The 18,863-nt window shown below is 35.9% G+C and overlaps 2 protein-coding genes across 4 annotated transcripts; one reads left to right on the top strand and one right to left on the bottom strand.

Annotated features, from left to right (window-relative positions):
- Positions 1-218: 218 nt before the first annotated feature.
- On the top strand, positions 219-11,021 carry LOC105568187 (spermatogenesis-associated protein 17-like). Of its 3 annotated transcripts, none has more exons than XM_012023639.1 (5): positions 219-832; positions 1,196-1,409; positions 1,949-2,110; positions 2,648-2,736; positions 9,849-9,966. In XM_012023639.1, the coding sequence occupies exons 1-5, from the start codon at positions 639-641 to the stop codon at positions 9,964-9,966; spliced, it is 777 nt and encodes a 258-aa protein (XP_011879029.1). In that variant the 5' UTR covers positions 219-638. The 3 variants fall into 3 exon arrangements, with proteins under 3 accessions (XP_011879029.1, XP_011879028.1, XP_011879027.1); XM_012023637.1 differs by lacking the exons at positions 219-832; positions 1,196-1,409; positions 1,949-2,110; positions 2,648-2,736 and adding exons at positions 9,621-9,773; positions 10,199-10,280; positions 10,410-10,668; positions 10,808-11,021 and having other exon boundaries at positions 9,849-10,138; XM_012023638.1 differs by lacking the exon at positions 9,849-9,966 and having other exon boundaries at positions 493-832; positions 2,648-3,623.
- Positions 11,022-11,214: 193 nt separating this feature from the next.
- Positions 11,215-18,461, bottom strand: LOC105568182 (vitellogenin-1-like). Its single transcript, XM_012023633.1, has 7 exons — positions 18,230-18,461; positions 16,644-17,350; positions 15,328-16,221; positions 14,118-15,168; positions 12,451-14,040; positions 11,758-12,182; positions 11,215-11,657 (listed from the first exon to the last, which is right to left on the bottom strand). Exons 1-7 carry the CDS (start codon positions 18,336-18,338, stop codon positions 11,373-11,375), a joined length of 5,061 nt encoding a protein of 1,686 aa, XP_011879023.1. The 5' UTR covers positions 18,339-18,461; the 3' UTR covers positions 11,215-11,372.
- Between the last annotated feature and the right edge of the window lie 402 nt (positions 18,462-18,863).

The raw sequence follows: 18,863 nt of genomic DNA, 5'->3' as shown, positions 1-18,863 counted from the left end.
AGTTTTATTTAAACACTATAATGTCACTTCAAGCTTACATACATTATTCTGACAATAAAGATCTGAACATACGTTATTTTCTATCTAATATTGTTTCTTTTTCATTCAAGAAAATTATTCTTAAATAACAAGCATATATTTTTCTTGATTGAATTACGTAAAATTGCTTCATTCAAGTAAGTTTTTCTTCCATTAACGCAATATAATCTCATTTTAAGATTTCCACGTTGAAACCAGACATATTTTCGAAAGAAATAAATATTCTCTTTGTACTGTGTAGCCTTTGATAATTAACCAGCGGAGATGTGCCTCCGTTATCATCTTGTAATTATAATTATTAGTTGCATTTGAATAAGTCTACATTTTGCAATTCGGCAATTCAATGGTGAAGACATCAGTCGATCGGTGCATACGAGTCACCTCTTGCGGTCAACATTCGCTAGCGGTCCAATATTCGCGCAGCATGAGAGATACATGATACATGCGTGTTATCATCGTGCATTATCGAAACTTCTTTCGTTGCTCACTGGGCTATCAGAATTGGCACAAACAACCGGCAACGTTGGTATTTACCGCCTCCGGCATCTGTGAACGCTACATGGTCTGACAACACAGTTGTCGTCCATCATTCAGCCTCGATGTCTTCTTCATTTTCGGCTGAAATGAACGGAACCGTGTACTACGCTATGGTGGGCTTGCGGGAGAAATCCGGTTGCAAAATCATCGCGGATTATTCCGTGGATCCAAATCCGATCTATCGTACGATCGCCCTTAGTACCGTCGACGACACGAGAACTACCGAGGATGACAAGATCAGCATTGACAGAAGTAGGTAAGATCTTTTAGACTCGTGTGCATAACAATCACATACCAAGAGTAATATGCTAATTTAAATTCGAGAACGACATTATCGTAAAAAAATAACAATATAATTAGGCTTGTACATTTCATCTGCGGCGAAGCAGCACATTTCGCGTGCCAAACTTGTTTTTCACTTACAAGAAGCGCGTTAAATTAATAAGATACACTATACAGCGAATATCAGCAGTTTTACTTGTTATGCCATGTGCTGAAATCGTTCAACAAGTGTAATAGGTCGCAACGGATTAATTAACCCACGATAAGATTAACGTGCCTTATTACTGTTACTCATTTATCTGTGCTGCAACGAGTATAAAATTAAATTCTTCCACAGATACACGGTACACATGTTGATCGGGGAACTTTACTACGCCTGTTTGACATCGAAAGTGGACTGCCCTTCATCAGCAATATGGGTAGAATCGTGCTGTCAAATATTTCTACAGAGACTACGGAGCGTGTATAAAGAATTACCGTTGGCGGGTCTATCGAAAAATCTGACCAATCTCGCAGAAGACGATCTCTCGAAGCCATTGAAGAAAATGATTGTAAGCGATAGGACGATTTTATGGAAAGGAAGTTTACTTTAAAGTCGTCGAATTAAATTTAAAAGAAAGCAATTTATGAGCTATTTAAGTACGTTAAAACTTTTTGGCTAGTTTTAACAAATGAGAAATGATTAAACTGGAGCACAAGACATGTTCGTAATTTCGTAGATTTGTACAATAAATTCTCTAAACTAAGCAGCACTATTGCACGTAAAATATATCATATCGATATATAGAGCAAAGTCCCCTATTACGAGATAGGCTTTACTCATTAATATGAGAAAGCGGATTTCTCCTAAATTATTATAATAGACGTCATCTGTTGGTTCCACCATAAATTTTGATTCCAATAAATTTATTGCCCTTGGAGTGAAATCTGTTTAGCGGAAAATGGATTGCTAGATCGTTTAATCGTAGCAAAAAAAGATTTGGGATTGAATTTGGACGTTGAAAACCTGCTATCTCGTATTAGAATCCTATCTCATAATAAAGGACTTTCCTCCACATGTACATAAAGAACGGAAGTGGCATTATTTCAGGAAGAATATAATCAAGGTAACAGCTGTAAGAATTTGACCTCAAAGCTGGAGGAAGAGTTGGTTGAGGTACGTCGCATATTGATGAACGGGGTTCAAAAGTTGATTGATAGAGGCGAAAGGTTGGACGAAATCATCCGAAAGACGCAGAACCTCGAAATTTCGGTGAGACAATCTCGACGCATTTTTCTCTCCCTCTTCCGTCTCTCTTTTCTACATAATCTTTCGACACGGGAGAGCTTATGAAGTATCAATCAACTACGTAAATTGTAATAATTGTGGTGATAACGGTGAAACGTTTCATCTCTTCCAAAAGTTAATCCAAAACTCAGAAAATCAAAATTGAGCAAAACATAAATTGTAAGAAATTCACGAAATAGTTTAAAGTCCTTAATACTCGATCGAGTTAATTAAAAGCTACCGAGTCGTTTTAATAAATCACGAAATGTATTGAATCGCTGGTAACTCTCATTGTCAGTTAATACAATTTTCTATTTGTTTAACACCTCCGTAATGAGAAACGTCTCTGCACCGAATAATCGTAACTATGTAACGTGTCTGGCGCGCAGCTTTAATTATAAATGGCTCTATCGAAGAAATAAATTAATCTTAAACGCAGGGTCGCGCGACTCACTGGCCTCGGTAAACTTATAGCAATCGCTTATCCGTCGCAATACATAACATTTGTGAATATTTTTACAGTCGCGGGATTTCCACGTAGTGTCAAGGACTCGGCAAAAGAGAAACAGTAGCCTGAAGATAGCAATCGTAACGTCAAGCTGTATGTTCGTGTTAGTCGTATTGTTCGTAGCCTTGATATATTGGTTTGAAGTTTATTGTAATAATTCTTATACGCATGGTACATTAATGACTACCCGAACTAACTAGAAAATTAGAAAACCTTTTTACATTGAGAGACAACAATTTAAAAATCAGTTCTATTGGAAAAACTCGACAAGCCGCTTCCTATAACATAACTTCATGCGATTATACTGTTATTATCATCGTTGAAGCTAAATTTGAAACATGTTATCATTGATAGATATAATCTCGTTACTCTCTATGTAATCTACGCTGTTTTTCAACGAAAAAGGCGTGAAGAAATTTAATATGTCATCGAACTCATGTGCCACGCGTGCATGTGTGTTTGTGATGTGCTACAAGAAACGTGTACATATATGTATGTATAACATACATACATATATAACAGTTTCCTTTTCACGAGAATCATTCGAGCCGTAATGAATTAATTTAATCTAATCGAATTCAACGTTGCGAAAATCTACGTGTCCGTTATGAAAGTTCAAGTAATCCCTCAAAAATATAAAATCTCACAGAATATAAAATTAAAAATTCATTTCATTAAAAATAAAAATGCCAATAATGCTAGATTTTAGAAATTTTGGAATAATAATTAAAAAGATGACATTAATTAAACGCATTAATAGCGTACTTCAAGTTATTATGTGTGTTTTCTGATTCATAACTTAAATAAATACTATTAAATAATAGCATTTGTCATTATACATAAAAAGTATAGGTCTATAAGTATCTTGTAATCTTGACAATATTCTGGAAAAGTTTAGTGTTTAAAAACTTTTTACTAAATGCATAGTTTTATACGAAAGCTTTTTATATGAGATTTTATAAATAAATGCAATATGTTTTTCTTTAGTAATGGTCAGTGATTTTTTTAACTATAAACTAAGTCTACTTTTTAATAGGAACTTGTACCCCGAAAATATTGATCGAACTGTTTTTCTTTTGCCTGTTAAGAGATTTTCCCGATTTTACGACAGTCTTATAACTATGCGAATCCAATTGAATACAAATTTTATTCGATAAAAACAAATTGACCTGTAGAGGCCCTCCACCATCCCCGCCGATTTCGATCGGCGGTCCTCTTTTCTTTGCAATTATTTTTCTTACAATTTACTTGACAATGTATACAATATTATAAAAGAAATAATGACATTATAAAATTAAAAATGTAATATACAATACAGTACTTCTTTCGAAATTACATATGAAATATTCGGTATTCGTACAAGAACACAAAATTCTTGCAATATAAAATACGTGTCTATTGCGTTGATTTATCAATTTGTTTCAAATTATCACATAATATTTCTAAAGTTAATTTTATTTCATTTTATTTATGTAATCGCGACCAAAAAGATGTGTATAATCCTATTTACTTTTCTATCTACCCGCGTTTCAACTTAAGACTAGACTAGACCTGAAAGCGTTTTATCAAAACCGCGACGCGATTTATAAAATGTTTGATTTGGGGTCATAATACGCGCGCGATTGGGATTTAATAGAGGTCTTTTCAGTCTCGCACACACGTGCGAGAATATATAAAGAAGAATAACCCACCCGAAGTTTGACAAATAAATGCAATCAAATTATTTTGTACATTACTTAAGTCACATATTATATTCATTCTTATTACATTGCATACTGAGAAAAAGTCTTTAAAAACTTATTTGTGGCATATTAATGCAGCTTATAATGCAGCTATAATTTTATCTATCTTCGTATCGAGTTATGTCCCTGCCTACCCGAATCCTTACCTATGCGTATTCTGATGCGTCCTATCCATTTTTCTACCTACCCATATTTCAATTTTTAATAGACTTAAAAGTCCTTTATTAAAACCGCGACGCGATTTATAAAAGGTTTGATTTGTAATACGCGCGCGATTGGGATTTAATAGGGATCTTTTCAATCTCGCACACATGCGAGAATATATAAAGAAGAACAACTTCACCCACCCGAATTTTGACACATGCAAAAGAAATCAATTATTTTGTACATCACGCACTTATATACTCCATCAGAGTGGCCAATATTGACCACTTACCCCCATTGTATCCAGTCTTCCCTCGTTGGGCCAGATTGGACATACCTTTCGTTGCTCCTGGCCATACAGTCTGGTCATTTTGACCAGAGATCAGGAAGGAAGAAATTTCCTTTCATGATCGGTTTGTTATTGTCACCGACAGATATTACGTACGATTTTCATTGTATACGAGCGATTTTAATTATATTATTCGATCGTATCGAAAAATACACGACTACGAGAAGTTAATAAAAAAGAATCTTAATTCGAAAAAATTTACTGCATGAAACTAATTAAATATATTTCTACTTTCATTATTTACTCGAGAGTATGGACCGTTTTCTCGTGACTCAATTATTAAATTCAAAGTTCAAGTCTGCACACAGAAAACATTTTACTTCGCGTTATATTAATTTTAATTATATCCCGCGATAAATTAACACTACTAATATGAATGAAATTAAAAAAGTACTAATGTCTTGGAAATATTTTTAAAAACCGATCGCGAAACTTGAACGCGAATGTATGAAGATGCGTATGATTATGCATGTTGTTCATGCGCATCTTAAAAGTGTCGGGAGAAATACCGAATAAATAACGTGAGATCCAGAATTAAAGACCCTTCCCGCACGATAGATACTAATATTGTAATTGGATATTATAGGTAATCAATAACCGCCAATAATGTACAATAATAATTGGAAATGTTTCAGCGTTCTCGACAAAATTTTACTCGACAAAATAGAATCTCACGTTATTTTATTTTATGATATATTACAACCAGAGTTGGGAAAGTTACTTTATAAAAGTATCTAGTTACAGTTATACAGTTTTTTTGCCAAAAATGTAATTAGTTACAGTCACAAGTTATCAATTCTGAAAACTAACGCGTTACAGTTACATTTACTCAAAAAGTAACGAATCGTTACTTTGCAGTTACTTTCTTGCAATGAAAATAAAAATATCAAATCTGCATTTAAATTGTAAAGTATCGATAAAGGCGTTTATGCGCAAAAAATGTAACTGAGTTAAGTTACAGTTACAGATGGAGAGAAAGCAACGAAGTTAAATTATTTACCAAAAAAAACAAGTAACGAGTTACTTCCCAACCCTGATGACAACATAATTTCTTTAATATGAAGATAACGGATCTACAATCTACGATGTAGATTTGTTACCTCAGTAAAACAACTTCTTACTCACCGACTCGATGCGCAGCAGCGGAGTTTGCTACGTTGTCTCTGTAAAATACCAATGTAGAATTCATGTTAAAATATTGTTCAAGAAAGTTACAATAATATTGCAAAATATAATTCTTATGCGAGTCCAACTTTTTCGGTTAGATGTTCACACGATTATCGCGCGAGAGCTTTTCTGCAAAGGATCTTCACGAGAATAAGATTTGAGGAAATTTACAATTGCTTCTTCTCTAATTATTATTTCGAGATTCAAGAATGATGAAACGAACGACTCAATAAACCGGAACAAGATTAATTTTACACAAAATAAAAAATAACATTTACCTTAAAGTTGCTCCGCCGGCGCCGGATGCCTATTCCAAAGCCTCCTCCTCCACTCAGGCTGTCTTCTGACACTCGCGGAAACGATCGCGCGATTTTACACTCCCGTTTGTTCACATGGGCTGCGAAAAGTCTTTAAGTTCGATTATTTAAACGGCACTCCCGAACGCGACGAAAATTAAGTTTCAAGCACGGCGTGAGAGAGATTCATCCGAGTTCGATTGTTCTCCTACGAGACGATCGAGACTCTCGTAGGAAATGATCGCGTTACGAGGAGCGACGCGAGTACACGCGGAATATCCGCCTCGCTCGACTGACTCGCGCCGAATGACTCCGTACAATAGACTGTTCTCGACCGAGGTGTTTTTACCGCGCTACGTCATTTCTTGGAACCGGTACGCTCGGCGACCGAGTTGTTTACGGCGCTACCCAGTTTTCTTGGAATTCAACGCTCGGTCTATGGCGCTACGTCATTTCTCGGAATTCGGCGCTCGGTCAACGGCGCTCGGCAAAAACAAAGTCACGCCGTACGCAGGTACATTCACGCGACGACACTCGAGTTAGTGGCCCGCGCCGTTCCGCATATTGTATCATTCTTTCGTGATACGCGTTCGCGACAAGTGCGGGACGAAATCGCGATCGCTGAATCCACGCGATTTTTAACCGAGACGGATATCTCGCGCGATCTACACGTGTTCACTCTACGTTCACGAAACTGTGAGTCGAATATCATCGCGATACGTTTAATTGAAGAAATAAAGTATCAATTAATCTTAATCGTGCTTAATTATATTTTAAGATTTACTCGTCGATAACTTAAATTTGACATTTGTACATCGGTGATTTCTGTTGATTAAAATTCGTACCATCGGATAAGTTACAAGGAATACCTAGTGCAAATAGAATAGTAATTGTGTGCAATCGTATATTTTTCGTGTTTTCTTTCCGCGTCGCGTGTGATTAGTGCTGAGTGTTGTACAAAGTGCCACGAGGTTTCCACAATCATCCCACGAGGTTTGGTCAATCGTGTCACGAGATTTGGTCAATCATGCTGCAAAACGTAAGTACACACTTTATATGAGAATAATTACGAGAAATTAGATATGAATGGTTCTTTTTTATGTATTTGGTAGACAATTCGTTTATTTATTACTTGTTCGTACTTGAGCGCGCGAAATCTCAGGCCTAGTATTTGTGAAATATAATCGCTTATTACTTAAAAACTATTATTGCCTCGACATTTTTGTATTAGAATTTTCCTCTTGAAATTGTCTAAAGAATTTGTGATTAAAAGAATATCCGGTGGTTTCAGTACACCCTGTATACACATACGTAACAATTCCATATAAGAGACTGAAAAATAAGATAGTTGAATATTTACAATTAATATTGTCCGAATCGCGAGAGTTAATGACAGATCGGTACGGTATATTCAGTCTGATTAATTTTACGCGATGGATAATCTTGATATTAATTATAATTCGAAAACTGTCGCAACCTGGAGAGTTTCGTATGAATATTTTTACATTATTACACAGTAATTGTGAATACATTTTGCATTTTTCTTGCTACATTGCATTCTAGCATTTGACTTGCACTCAACTTGAACCCCGCGACAATTATTGTATTGATACGTACTTTTACATTTACGTAACTATTTCTTCTAATTAACGTGATTATTTTCGTATAAACTCGCACCGAGTTTGATTTTCTTAGCATATTATATATATTTGATCGTGTGATTTTTAATCTCTGCTTTTCGTATACATGTATACCAAATTTATTTCATGGCCGCAACTTTTCATGGTACCTATCTGTCTTGCAATATTGGAGTATCTTACATTACACAATTACGGAATAGCTTATAGCTTTTAGAGAGAAGTTGTATGACCATTGGATTCTAACCCCTGGTCCACAATTTTGCTTTAAATAAGCTGTAAGCCTTAAGCCGTAAGAAATTAACCAATCATAGGCATTTATTCCCCTCACTCTCACCTGTGATTGGTTAATTTCTTACGGTTTAAGGCTTACAGCTTACTTAAAGCAAGATTGTGGACCAAGGGTAATGCGTCGTCTACAATGTATGAAGTAAGCCTGGAGTAAGGAGTAGAAGTGAAGAAATAAATCAATTTTATTTCTTACTTCTACTTCAGCTCTTACGCTTACTCTCGGCGAATCCAAACGCCATCGGCCAGTGTTACAAATATTTTAAAAATTATGCCAATATATTAGCTTCCTTACACCAAAAGCTGAAAGTTATGGTTCTCTCTTACTCATTACTCCAAGTTTAATCCACGTATTGTAGACGACGCTTTACACGTGATGCGACGCGTGACGTGACGCGTGACGCGCTAGAACTGAGGAAACGCATCCTAAGTGACGTGAAAGCTTTTATATATTGATGATTGATATTTTCTTCGCTAGTGATAAATTACAGACGAGTAATATTAGTTGACTTGAATTAGCAGAAAATTTTTTTATATCTTAAATTATTCATTATTATTGAAGGAAAACTACCAGAAACGTACCGATGGAATTTCGCCTCTTCTTTCGACAGGAGTAACTAAATTTTGGCTAACTTCGGGGTTAATAAATATTTAATTAAAACACTATTTGGATCGCTCGCAAACCTTTTTAATCACGCTTCATAACTTTTCATATGAAATAAAACAATTTCCTAGAAAAAAAACTTTGCTCAATTTATCTATTTCGACTAAATGCCAGATAGAAAAATAATTGATCAATTACAAATAAACGAGTGACTCACAAACCTTTTCAATTGCACTTCATACGAAATACAAGCGGTTGCAGATAGGAGTTATTTAAAAACACGTTCATTTCCGGTGAAGTGTGAGCGAATAAAGAGATCACAATTAGGTATGTGTGAGTATCAACCTTATATGTCTTGTTTTAAGAGTGAAAAACTGTAGAAATACAAAATTATGATTTCTAATCTAATTTCTTTTTATTATCTATCTATTATTTTTTATTATCTATTATTTATTAATATCTATTTATTAATTAAATAAAATATATTTTAACATTCATTAAGTAGCGATTTCTATGTAACCAAATGGCCACGTTCAGCGGGCACAACTGTTGAGTGAGCGCTCCACGATTTCGTGATATGATTGGCTGGATCTAAAAATATTAACCAATCATACTGAGCGCTCGCTCAACAGGGCTGCGTTCAGAAACACCACCCGGGAACCCCAGCGTGTCATTCTATCCTTGTTGCTCACCGTATGTTAAACAAGGATAAAATGATACACCGGTGCGTTCGGGTGACGTTTCTGAACGCAGCCCAGTTGTGTCTGCTGTACGCGGCCTATGTGTGGAAAGAATGGCGTCGCTGTTGAGATTCGCGGTTAATCCCGTTGAACTGCGGAATGCGATTAAAAATAAACACGATTCGGCCGAATCATCGAGACGTCTGCATTTTATCGCGGCTCGTAAGATTCAGGTTAGTTACAAACCGGCTGTACCAACGCGGGATATATATATTAATAGATATACATTTAAAGCTTCTAACATCTAGGCTTGGTTCCGCGGTATCATTACTCGCAATCATCTACGTAAACTTCACGAAAACGCGACGATTCTGCAGCGTTATTGGCGCGGTTATCGCGCCAGGATGTTCATTAATCAGTATCTAGTCGAACGTGTTCACCAGATGTGGCAACATTATTACAATAACATGGCAACGAAGATCCAGGCTGTTTGGAGAGGCTATTGGTCTCGAAAAACACGGATCAACTTTGTGCAGTTGCAGCGATGGTTGAAGAACGTTTATACGAAGAACGACGAAACTTTAGAGAATATGAAAAAGTAATGTACTCACATATGTCTCGTTGTGCACAGTATCGGCAATGCACTGTCTTTTTGTAGATTTAGACAAGAAGAACTCGAACACGCCGAGAGCGTGAGCGAACAAGAAGCGATGCTCTGGATTTTATTTATCTTGTTCAAGGTAAACTAATAAGAAAGAATGAGGAAGACTAAGTGCTAACATTATTTCCTTGCAATTTGCACATGTGCACTTAAATCTAAACGTTACATAGTTTAATCTAAATACCGTTTACACGTTATGTTCCCAAAGCTGCATCACCTGTTGAGAACACAGTGTCGTCCAGGTGTCATCACAAGAATTGACAAAACTCGCTTCGTTTACATCGAAGAAATGTTAAAGTGTCTCGAATATGATCAATATATCTCAAAAGCAAAATCCGTTTGCAGAGACTGTCAATTCGTTAGTAAACGTTCTTTAATCTTTCGCGGCACTTATTTTGAGAAATGTGAGAAAGAGATTCGCGAGTTTGAGAAAACTTTATCTGCTGAAAGCGTATCTATTTGCGGAGGTACAAATGATTCTATATTGAAAATGATTAATATATTAAAATCAATTATATAATTTTTATCATAAGTTGACGTCACAATTTTATGCAACGCATATCATATTGTTTCACAATTTTACTAAGATATCGTTTTTTCCTATAGATCAGCGTTTCAAAGAGGAATGTAGAATTATGATAGAAAATAAATGTTTGAGTCATCAGCAAAAAAATAAATATTCCCGAAAGAGCTTCCATCAGAATCTCAAATACATACAACCGAAGAAGTTATATGAAGTTATTAACAAAATGGACTGCCAACTGAATAAGCTTCGCTTAAATTGTCCAGTTCACAACCTTACCTTTTAAAATTTTATATTCAGAGAAGCAGGAAAAATCTAAATTTAAAGAAAAGTATTTATCGCACAAAATTTTATTTTATTTTTAAATAAAATTTGAATATAGATGCAATTTCTTTTATTATATAATTTACTTTCTAATCGAGTATATGTCGTACTTTTAAAAAGAAAAGAAGTTACTAATGACACTATTGAAAATATATAACTTTATTATTATGCATATGATTACAAATAGAAAATATTTATAAAAACTACATTCATATAAAATAAATTAATATAACAACATTGAAAGTATCCGATTTAAAGATAGCTTCCTTGGTTCACACTTTGTTTGTTTCTGTACCTGAATTGAATTGAAATATATTGGTTATCTTAATGATAGCCCCATCTTCTATTCCTCGTCGCAGATCTTCCCGCTTCTATGTCACTGATGACATCGCTCGGTTGATACGATCTCGGAGTACACGTGGATTGTTCGGCTTTTTGTTTGTTCTCCAAAGCGGGACCTTGGCAGTATTCCTGAGTCAGGGCATATGTGGCAGCAAATTCTTCAGGCTTTGTCAGGATGCAATTCTTAGGGACGATGAAATCGTTGCCCGATCGCATGTCGTAATTGCCGCAGAGACCGCGTACGGCACTGAGATATTGGTGCGTTGCCTAACAAAAACATTTCATTACAGTTAAATTTAATGTATCTCACTATTATGCTAAATGCAATTTTTTAATTATGCACAACTTGCTTTACTTTCTTACTTACACGAAGTAGGATACGTTCTCCGTCATATACAGCGCGTATTCCATATTCAAGTGAGAAAATTGTGATCGTATCGTCTAGCCGATAGATTTCGATGTTATTTTCTCGAAAACTCTTAAATCCTGAAGAGTTACTACTTGCGAAACTAATTATTTGGTCGCCAATTGCTGCTCCAAAACTATTGCCCGATTTATACAGATGAATTTTGTCATCACCGAAGATTACTTGAATCTGTTTACTGCCATCATCCATTTCTCGTGCCATGACAATCGTACTCATATATTTCGGGATGCTTAAAGTTTCTTCGGGATTATTGGGATCCCGTTTTGGGTAAGTGGTCATTAACACGTGCCAACAGTCCCCTAATTTCACAGGATAGACCTTCTCGTCAAAAGTAACAACTTGAGTTTTGTCGAGAACGCACGTAGCTGCAAACGAAAAGAGTCTCGTGTTTATTTTAAGGTTGTATTACAGAAATAACTTGCGTAACATGTTAGAAGACATTTTATCCAATATTTTCTATGATAAATGTAAAAAAAGGTCGAATCGTTATAACAAAAAATCCTCACTTATGTCGTTATTAAGATTCGAATATTTTGTTTTCACAAAGCTTGATATGCTATCCGTGCATTAAATTTTGTTTTATTTAAGAGAAGTTTATTCAAATATTAATTTCATCAAAATTCAATAACTTACATCCTTCTGAGTCTTCCTTGAAAAGTTTATTCAATATTTTTATAGTATTCAGTTTTTGGTCAGAAATGTCTGGCACAGAGAACGTAAAGCCCATAGCGCGCAAAGAAATTATCGAATTATTATCGGACAGTGCTTTCATGTCCACATCGACAGTATTTTCGTCAGTAAGTTCCGTGTTTGGGAAATCCTCTAAATCTTGGTCCTTTTTCCTGGCGTTAAGGATATAAGTGCTGGCAAGAACAGAGAGACGCTTTGAGTCTATTGACATTGTCAGATGATCTTTCTGTCTAATTGACTCACTGGCATCTCGACAAATTGGCAGCCAAACATTGCCTTGTTTTATCTCTTCCTGACATTTCTTGACTATCTCAGATTTCATTGCCCTCTCCTTGAAATCATTAGATCGAGTCAAATTTCCTTTCAGTCCGATTGTTTCTCCGTTCGTACAGTTTCCAAATCGCACCTCAATTTTGAATTCGTTCTTCGGAATCTTCTCAATAGCTTTGTTAAAACTTAGAGGTGTTATCTGTGATGACTTTGTGTTTCCAATAGCACAAAACTCCTGGGAGACTTCTCCGCTCCGTGGATCTTGTGCATTCCAATATAAAAGGGTCTGAAATTTATTATTCGCGCGGTTGTTTGCCAAAGCGAGGGTGAAAACGTAATTAATACGCTCACTCGTAAGAATACTTATGTCATAGACGTAACTGACGGCAGCATCGACATCTTTGTTGACTTCCCTTAGGAATTGTTCTCTTCTCGCCTCGCTTTCCGGCTGTTTGTTCATTATTGCAGGAATTGTTGCCTCCGAACTGGCGTCGATGTCGTACATTGTGTCGAACATTCTGTACGGCTGTCGGAAAGTGTCGGAAGTTATATTCACTTCTAAAGTGTGGAGATCGAACAATGCGAGGAATTTTCTGTAATAGGGGCCACCTTTACGAAACACGTTAATAATCTCTGCAGCAGCTTCAAGTCCAGTTTTCTTCGAGGTTTCCTCGTCAATATGATCACTTTTTACAGAACATTGTATGGACATCAAAGTGTCTAGCGAAAATTCTACTGTATGTGGTTCCTTCGTGTTCACCACGCGTGTGTCGCTACTGGGATTAGTGCTAAAAGAAAGAATGTCGTGTCTTGCGGTATATGGGACGACGGAGTGATAAACCGCCGAAGGCCCGTTGCGGACGTATTGATAATATTTGGGAAGTACGTTTGGGACAATTTTCTTTCCTTCTGATATGTAACGTAAACCAGCGGGTACAAAGAACTCTGTGTTTATATCGATACCAGCAATATAATGTCTGTGCTCGAAAGGCGCGACGAAACCAACTCTGCTTTCGATCTTTTCGGTATATACTATATGGCCCATCACTGTTGAGTCCGTATAGTTCATAGTTGGTGAGATTCCATTTTTGTGAGATTCTGCACTGGCAATTCTTATGAATTGCGATGCCGCTAATGTAGAACTAAACGGCAGGCCGCTTTCAGTTGGGAATCCCAGCGTCGTGTCATAGCAGTATAGATAATTCAGACGCCCGGTTTCAAACTCTCGAGATGACTTTAACGATTCAACGTACCTTGTAAACACTGTAATAATGGTTTGTCATTTTTATTACTGGGATGTCTAAGGCAATTACCTTTCAAATATATTTAATAATACTTACTATTGGCGATATCGTCAAACGTATGATTGTCAAAGGCATAGAATTTTGTTGCAAATACTGAATCTTCGAAGACACTCCATTCGATCTGTTCCGGGTCCTCGGATTTAATGCCGAGCTTTTCGATAGTGTCTTCAATAATCAATTTCTTTTCGATATTATCTCGCTTCATCCAGGGCATCTGGTACCACATATCTAGGAATCCTCTGGTGTTCGATATTGCAAATGTTGCTTTCCCGGAAGGAAACTTAAAGTTACCGTAAGATTGTTGACTATTCAAATGCAAACCTTTAAACATTGTACTGTCATCGCTAGCAATCGTTTCAAGAAAAGATCTTTGCGCAATGTTTAAGGAGGCAATAGTTATCTCCTGAAGGATGCTGTGTGAGTAATCTTTGGTATAAGTGGAAGGTTTTAACAGCTTCCTAGCGATACGCGCCTTGTCAGCGAGTTCTTTGAACTCCGGTTCCTTCGAATTAGCGAGGCCCTCTATGCTAGTCGTGACAGCAGAATTCACTTGTTTGTCTTGATCCTGATGAGTAAATTCTGCCATTCGTTGCAATAGGCTCAAAGGTGGATTGGTTTTCATTATGACATAGACAGCTGCGCAACGTAATTCATAGGCTTCCATCGTGTTTATATAGATCTTGTTGGCGACAGATCTGGCGAGACGCGGAAAGTTTTCGCCCAACTTGTTTAACGAGATGACCATCATCAAACGTTGGAACTTCGATATTGGCAAGGTGCCCTCCAGATATGGTTCGAAAATGGAGAGTATTTTCGGGTGACCAAATCCACCCAATGCCATAATATACGTTTGAATGCGAGGATTGTGGCCTTCCTCGATAGCTTCTCTCAATTGAGTGGCCATGTAAGGAATATAAATTTCAAGGAGCGCACTGTCATTTTTGGGGACCATACGACCGAAACTGTAGACCGGATAGTAGCGGGATGACATGTTGTTGTGGGTGTTATGGACCAATTCGGCAAATGCCACAGGTGCAGTCGTGTTCAAAATTTTCTGTTTCCTTACTTGTTCGTCCGTAATCAATTCCTACACAACAAGTAAACATTGAAATTAGTTCGTACATATTTGTAATACGTAATTGCCGATATAAGTATTTGGACGCCATAAATTTTAAAAGATTAAACATCTTCTGAGATCTTTTCATATGTATGTTGTTTTGATATAATTGATATAATAAATACTTACGAAAAACTCTCTGATATATTCTGGTGTAGGCGTGAGTGCTGCTTTGGGAATTTGAGAAATAATACCTGCCGCTTGCTTGCCCTCAACTTTTTTGTCTTTTATCCAATTTTTCACGGTGATAAGAGCGGGTCCAGTTCCGACGTGTGCAATGGCGTTGCGTAAGACATCCCATACAGTGTGTTGAAGAATTTTCTTTTCTTCACCGCGAGATGAGTCACGGGCTATCAATTCGGCCAGCGTTTCCTCTATCTCAGTTATTTGCGCAACATTCATGGTACGCATCAGTCTAATGAGAATCATATATTTCTCTAAAAGGTCCATATCTAGAAGTGGCGGCTCCCACGCGTAACTACCGTAGGTTTCGATTTTTTGTATTATCCAAGTGATTAAATTGCACGTTATTGCAGTAAAATTTTTTTCAGATTTTAGAATGCTGCTGCCGTTGTAGCCCACAAAATAAGGTAATAGCGGAATCTCCGGAGCGTCTTCTAATTTTGGTTTAGGTTGAAAGTAATCGCGTTCTTCGCTGTTTAAGTTACTCCTATCGTCATCGTCGCCGTGGCTCTCGCTAGACCTTTTAGAAATGTGTTTCTCGGACGTCCGAGCTGCCAAAAAGTTTCGAATTTCACTCGGACGACGCGGTGTGTGCTGATCAGAGAATGGACTGTTGTAAATGTATACTAAGTTTCCGGTTGACATGAGATTGTTGGACACAGGCATGAGATTGGAGACAGTGCTCATTCTGTCCAAAGTTAAGTTCACCCTACTATAGACAGCGCCAGAGTATGTACGTTCTATTTTAGATCTGACGAATATCTCGTGTGACGTCACGGACGATTGAATAGTAAAACGTTTTAGGTTGCCCGAGATGATAATGTGACTCGAAGATAATCTCTGTAACAAACATATGATTGCAAGAATAAGTCTTCCTTTCGATCTTTGAGTCTTTTACGTCAATATTAAGTTTGGCTCTCAGGTTTGATTCACTAGGAAAAACTTTTTATCTGATTCCTACGTTTTGGGAACATACAGTTTACTTTAGCTTAACTTACTTTACGTCACTTTCGGTTTCTTGTAAAAAGAGACGAACAGAATGATTTGAGCTAAAAGTAAAGTTAAGCAGGGTAGGAACCTAGCCTTAGTGTTATGTAAAGTTTTATTTCAAGTACTGTATGCATGCAAATAATAATACAAATAGTCATTTATGCTTATCCGAAGCGAGAGTTTTGCCAAAACTCTGTATATCAATCTTTATGATATTAAGTTTCGTCAGCTCGAGTGTTATAAGAGTAGTTATGAGTAAAAATCCAACTCACCCAGAAAAGATCATCGTTGGGTCTTGGTTCCCATGCCATCCTACCAACGATACCAGAATGATACGCCATTCTCTGCTCGCATCTATTGTAATCCTTCATCTTTATGACCTCGATATGATGACCATCCTTGCGGAGATTTGGCAAAGGTACATATTCTGGGTTCTCGGAGAGATCTTTTTCAGACAGTGGCGAAATAATATAACGAACCTCACATTTGCCACCGACAGAGTCTTCCATGACTTCAAATACATCGTGGAGCCGACTGTCGTCAAGCATTTGCGTGTCTCTGCTTGCTATCACATTCTCGCCTTGCGTGTCAATCTGCAGTTGACTGAGGAAACTCTTCAACAAATTCACCTCCCAAGTAGATACGTCTTGATCGATCAATACATCTTGAATCAATCCATTCTGAAGCTTGATCTCGAAGGGCTTTCCCGAGAGGGAAAGCTCTCGATACTCAAGGTCGGTGATTTCAGAATCCAAATCTCCCGGCAATACTTTGTGCACGGGAGCATACTGCGTGTTAGAAACCACAGCGTGTAGTGTGTCTGTCGATTTTACTTGAATGGTGATATCACCCTTTATCAAAATCCCAGAAACTTGATCCGATAGCTTGTGTAAGGCCGTCAGTGTTCGACTTTGAATAAGAAAGTGATATTCATTTCCTGTTTCCCAAGCATTGTTGTGCTCAGCTGTCGTCGTTCCAACTGGGAAGAAAGAGATATTATTTTTCACAAACATATTTTAATAAATAATACACAGTAAATGTGTAAAAACATGAATGATGAAAAATGAATACCTAATTGTATTAGACTTTTTATTTTATTTGCATATCTATACATATAATCTTTAGAACTATTGCACGCTGTATATTTACCAGTTGTTTATTCTTTAATATTTTACAATAGTTACAGTATGCTTTAAAATTAAAAGTTTTCAATCATATAAAATTTGTCACTTCCCATTAAACACCAAGTCACAGTTACATAACATTAATATTTTAACTTTTCACTCAACCATATAAATATTACATACCACATGTACATATAGTTACTTTGTTGTGTAGGTAGTTATTATATTCAATTTATGTAACCGTTAAATGTGTAATGTTTACTGGATTATCACTTTTATCAAAATTATTGCTGTACGTTTATATTATTCCACATCGTATATTTTATGTGTCAACAAATATTTCTGTAAAATATCTATTGCACAACTACTATATCTATAACATATTAACAAAAATTCTTACTTGTCTGTACACAATATTTTATATTGATGTAATTATATTTGTAGGTTATTACGTTATATACAAATTAATATCATGTTATTAATGTTATAAATAATTTTATCCACAACAAATTTGTAGAATTTTTAAGAATAGTGGCAACTTCTATAATTTTGAATCCATTTGAAATCATCGTAAATAAAGATATCGTATATAGTAGTTTCAAATTTTACTATAATAACTTTATCACGTAATAAAAAGAATTCTTTTAGACACGTACTAACAGATGAGAAATGATCGTACAATTTTCGTAGAAATTGATATTAATTTTATTTGTGATATATTAACGCCTACTTACTGATTAGGAGAAAAGTCATATACAACCACATGATGTTACGTGGATAACGCCTAGTAGAAAATGAGAGCTTCCTCCTCTTAAATGGACTTATATACTGGTCGTATATCATGACAGCTTGACCTGTGCGATGTTCATTGGTTTAGATTCCTTGAACTCAAAATTGAATCATTGCATAACAAGTGATAAATTATTTTAATCTTGTGTGTATATTGAATACAAGATCGTGATATACATCGTATTCTCAAGCAAAATAATGATTTCACTCAAAAATATACTGTAATTCAGTCTTATCGATTTTCATTTATTAATAAGGAATTTTGTAATCTTAACCAGAAATAATTAAATATTATTATGATAACAATCGATCAGCTACTGAAATGTAATTAAGAAATAATCAATACTGTTTACTAATAAAAAATTTTGAAAATCATATAATTCTGTATTAACATTCTTGTGATAAAACTTAGAAAGGATGTTTATATCACGAATTATGTTTTAATTTTAAAATCTAAACGATTGTTTATATGTGCCACCGATTTTTGATAAATTTCTTAGGTCATAACTTTTACCTGGAAACCTTTTACAGATATTCCATAATATAAATATACATATATGTATATAATTTTCTCGGTAT

The sequence above is a fragment of the Vollenhovia emeryi genome, unplaced genomic scaffold, assembly GCF_000949405.1.
Source record: "Vollenhovia emeryi isolate VEMERY1.0 unplaced genomic scaffold, V.emery_V1.0 DF939131.1, whole genome shotgun sequence".
Taxonomy (NCBI): domain Eukaryota; kingdom Metazoa; phylum Arthropoda; class Insecta; order Hymenoptera; family Formicidae; genus Vollenhovia; species Vollenhovia emeryi.
This window is presented reverse-complemented; position numbering and strand designations above follow the sequence as displayed.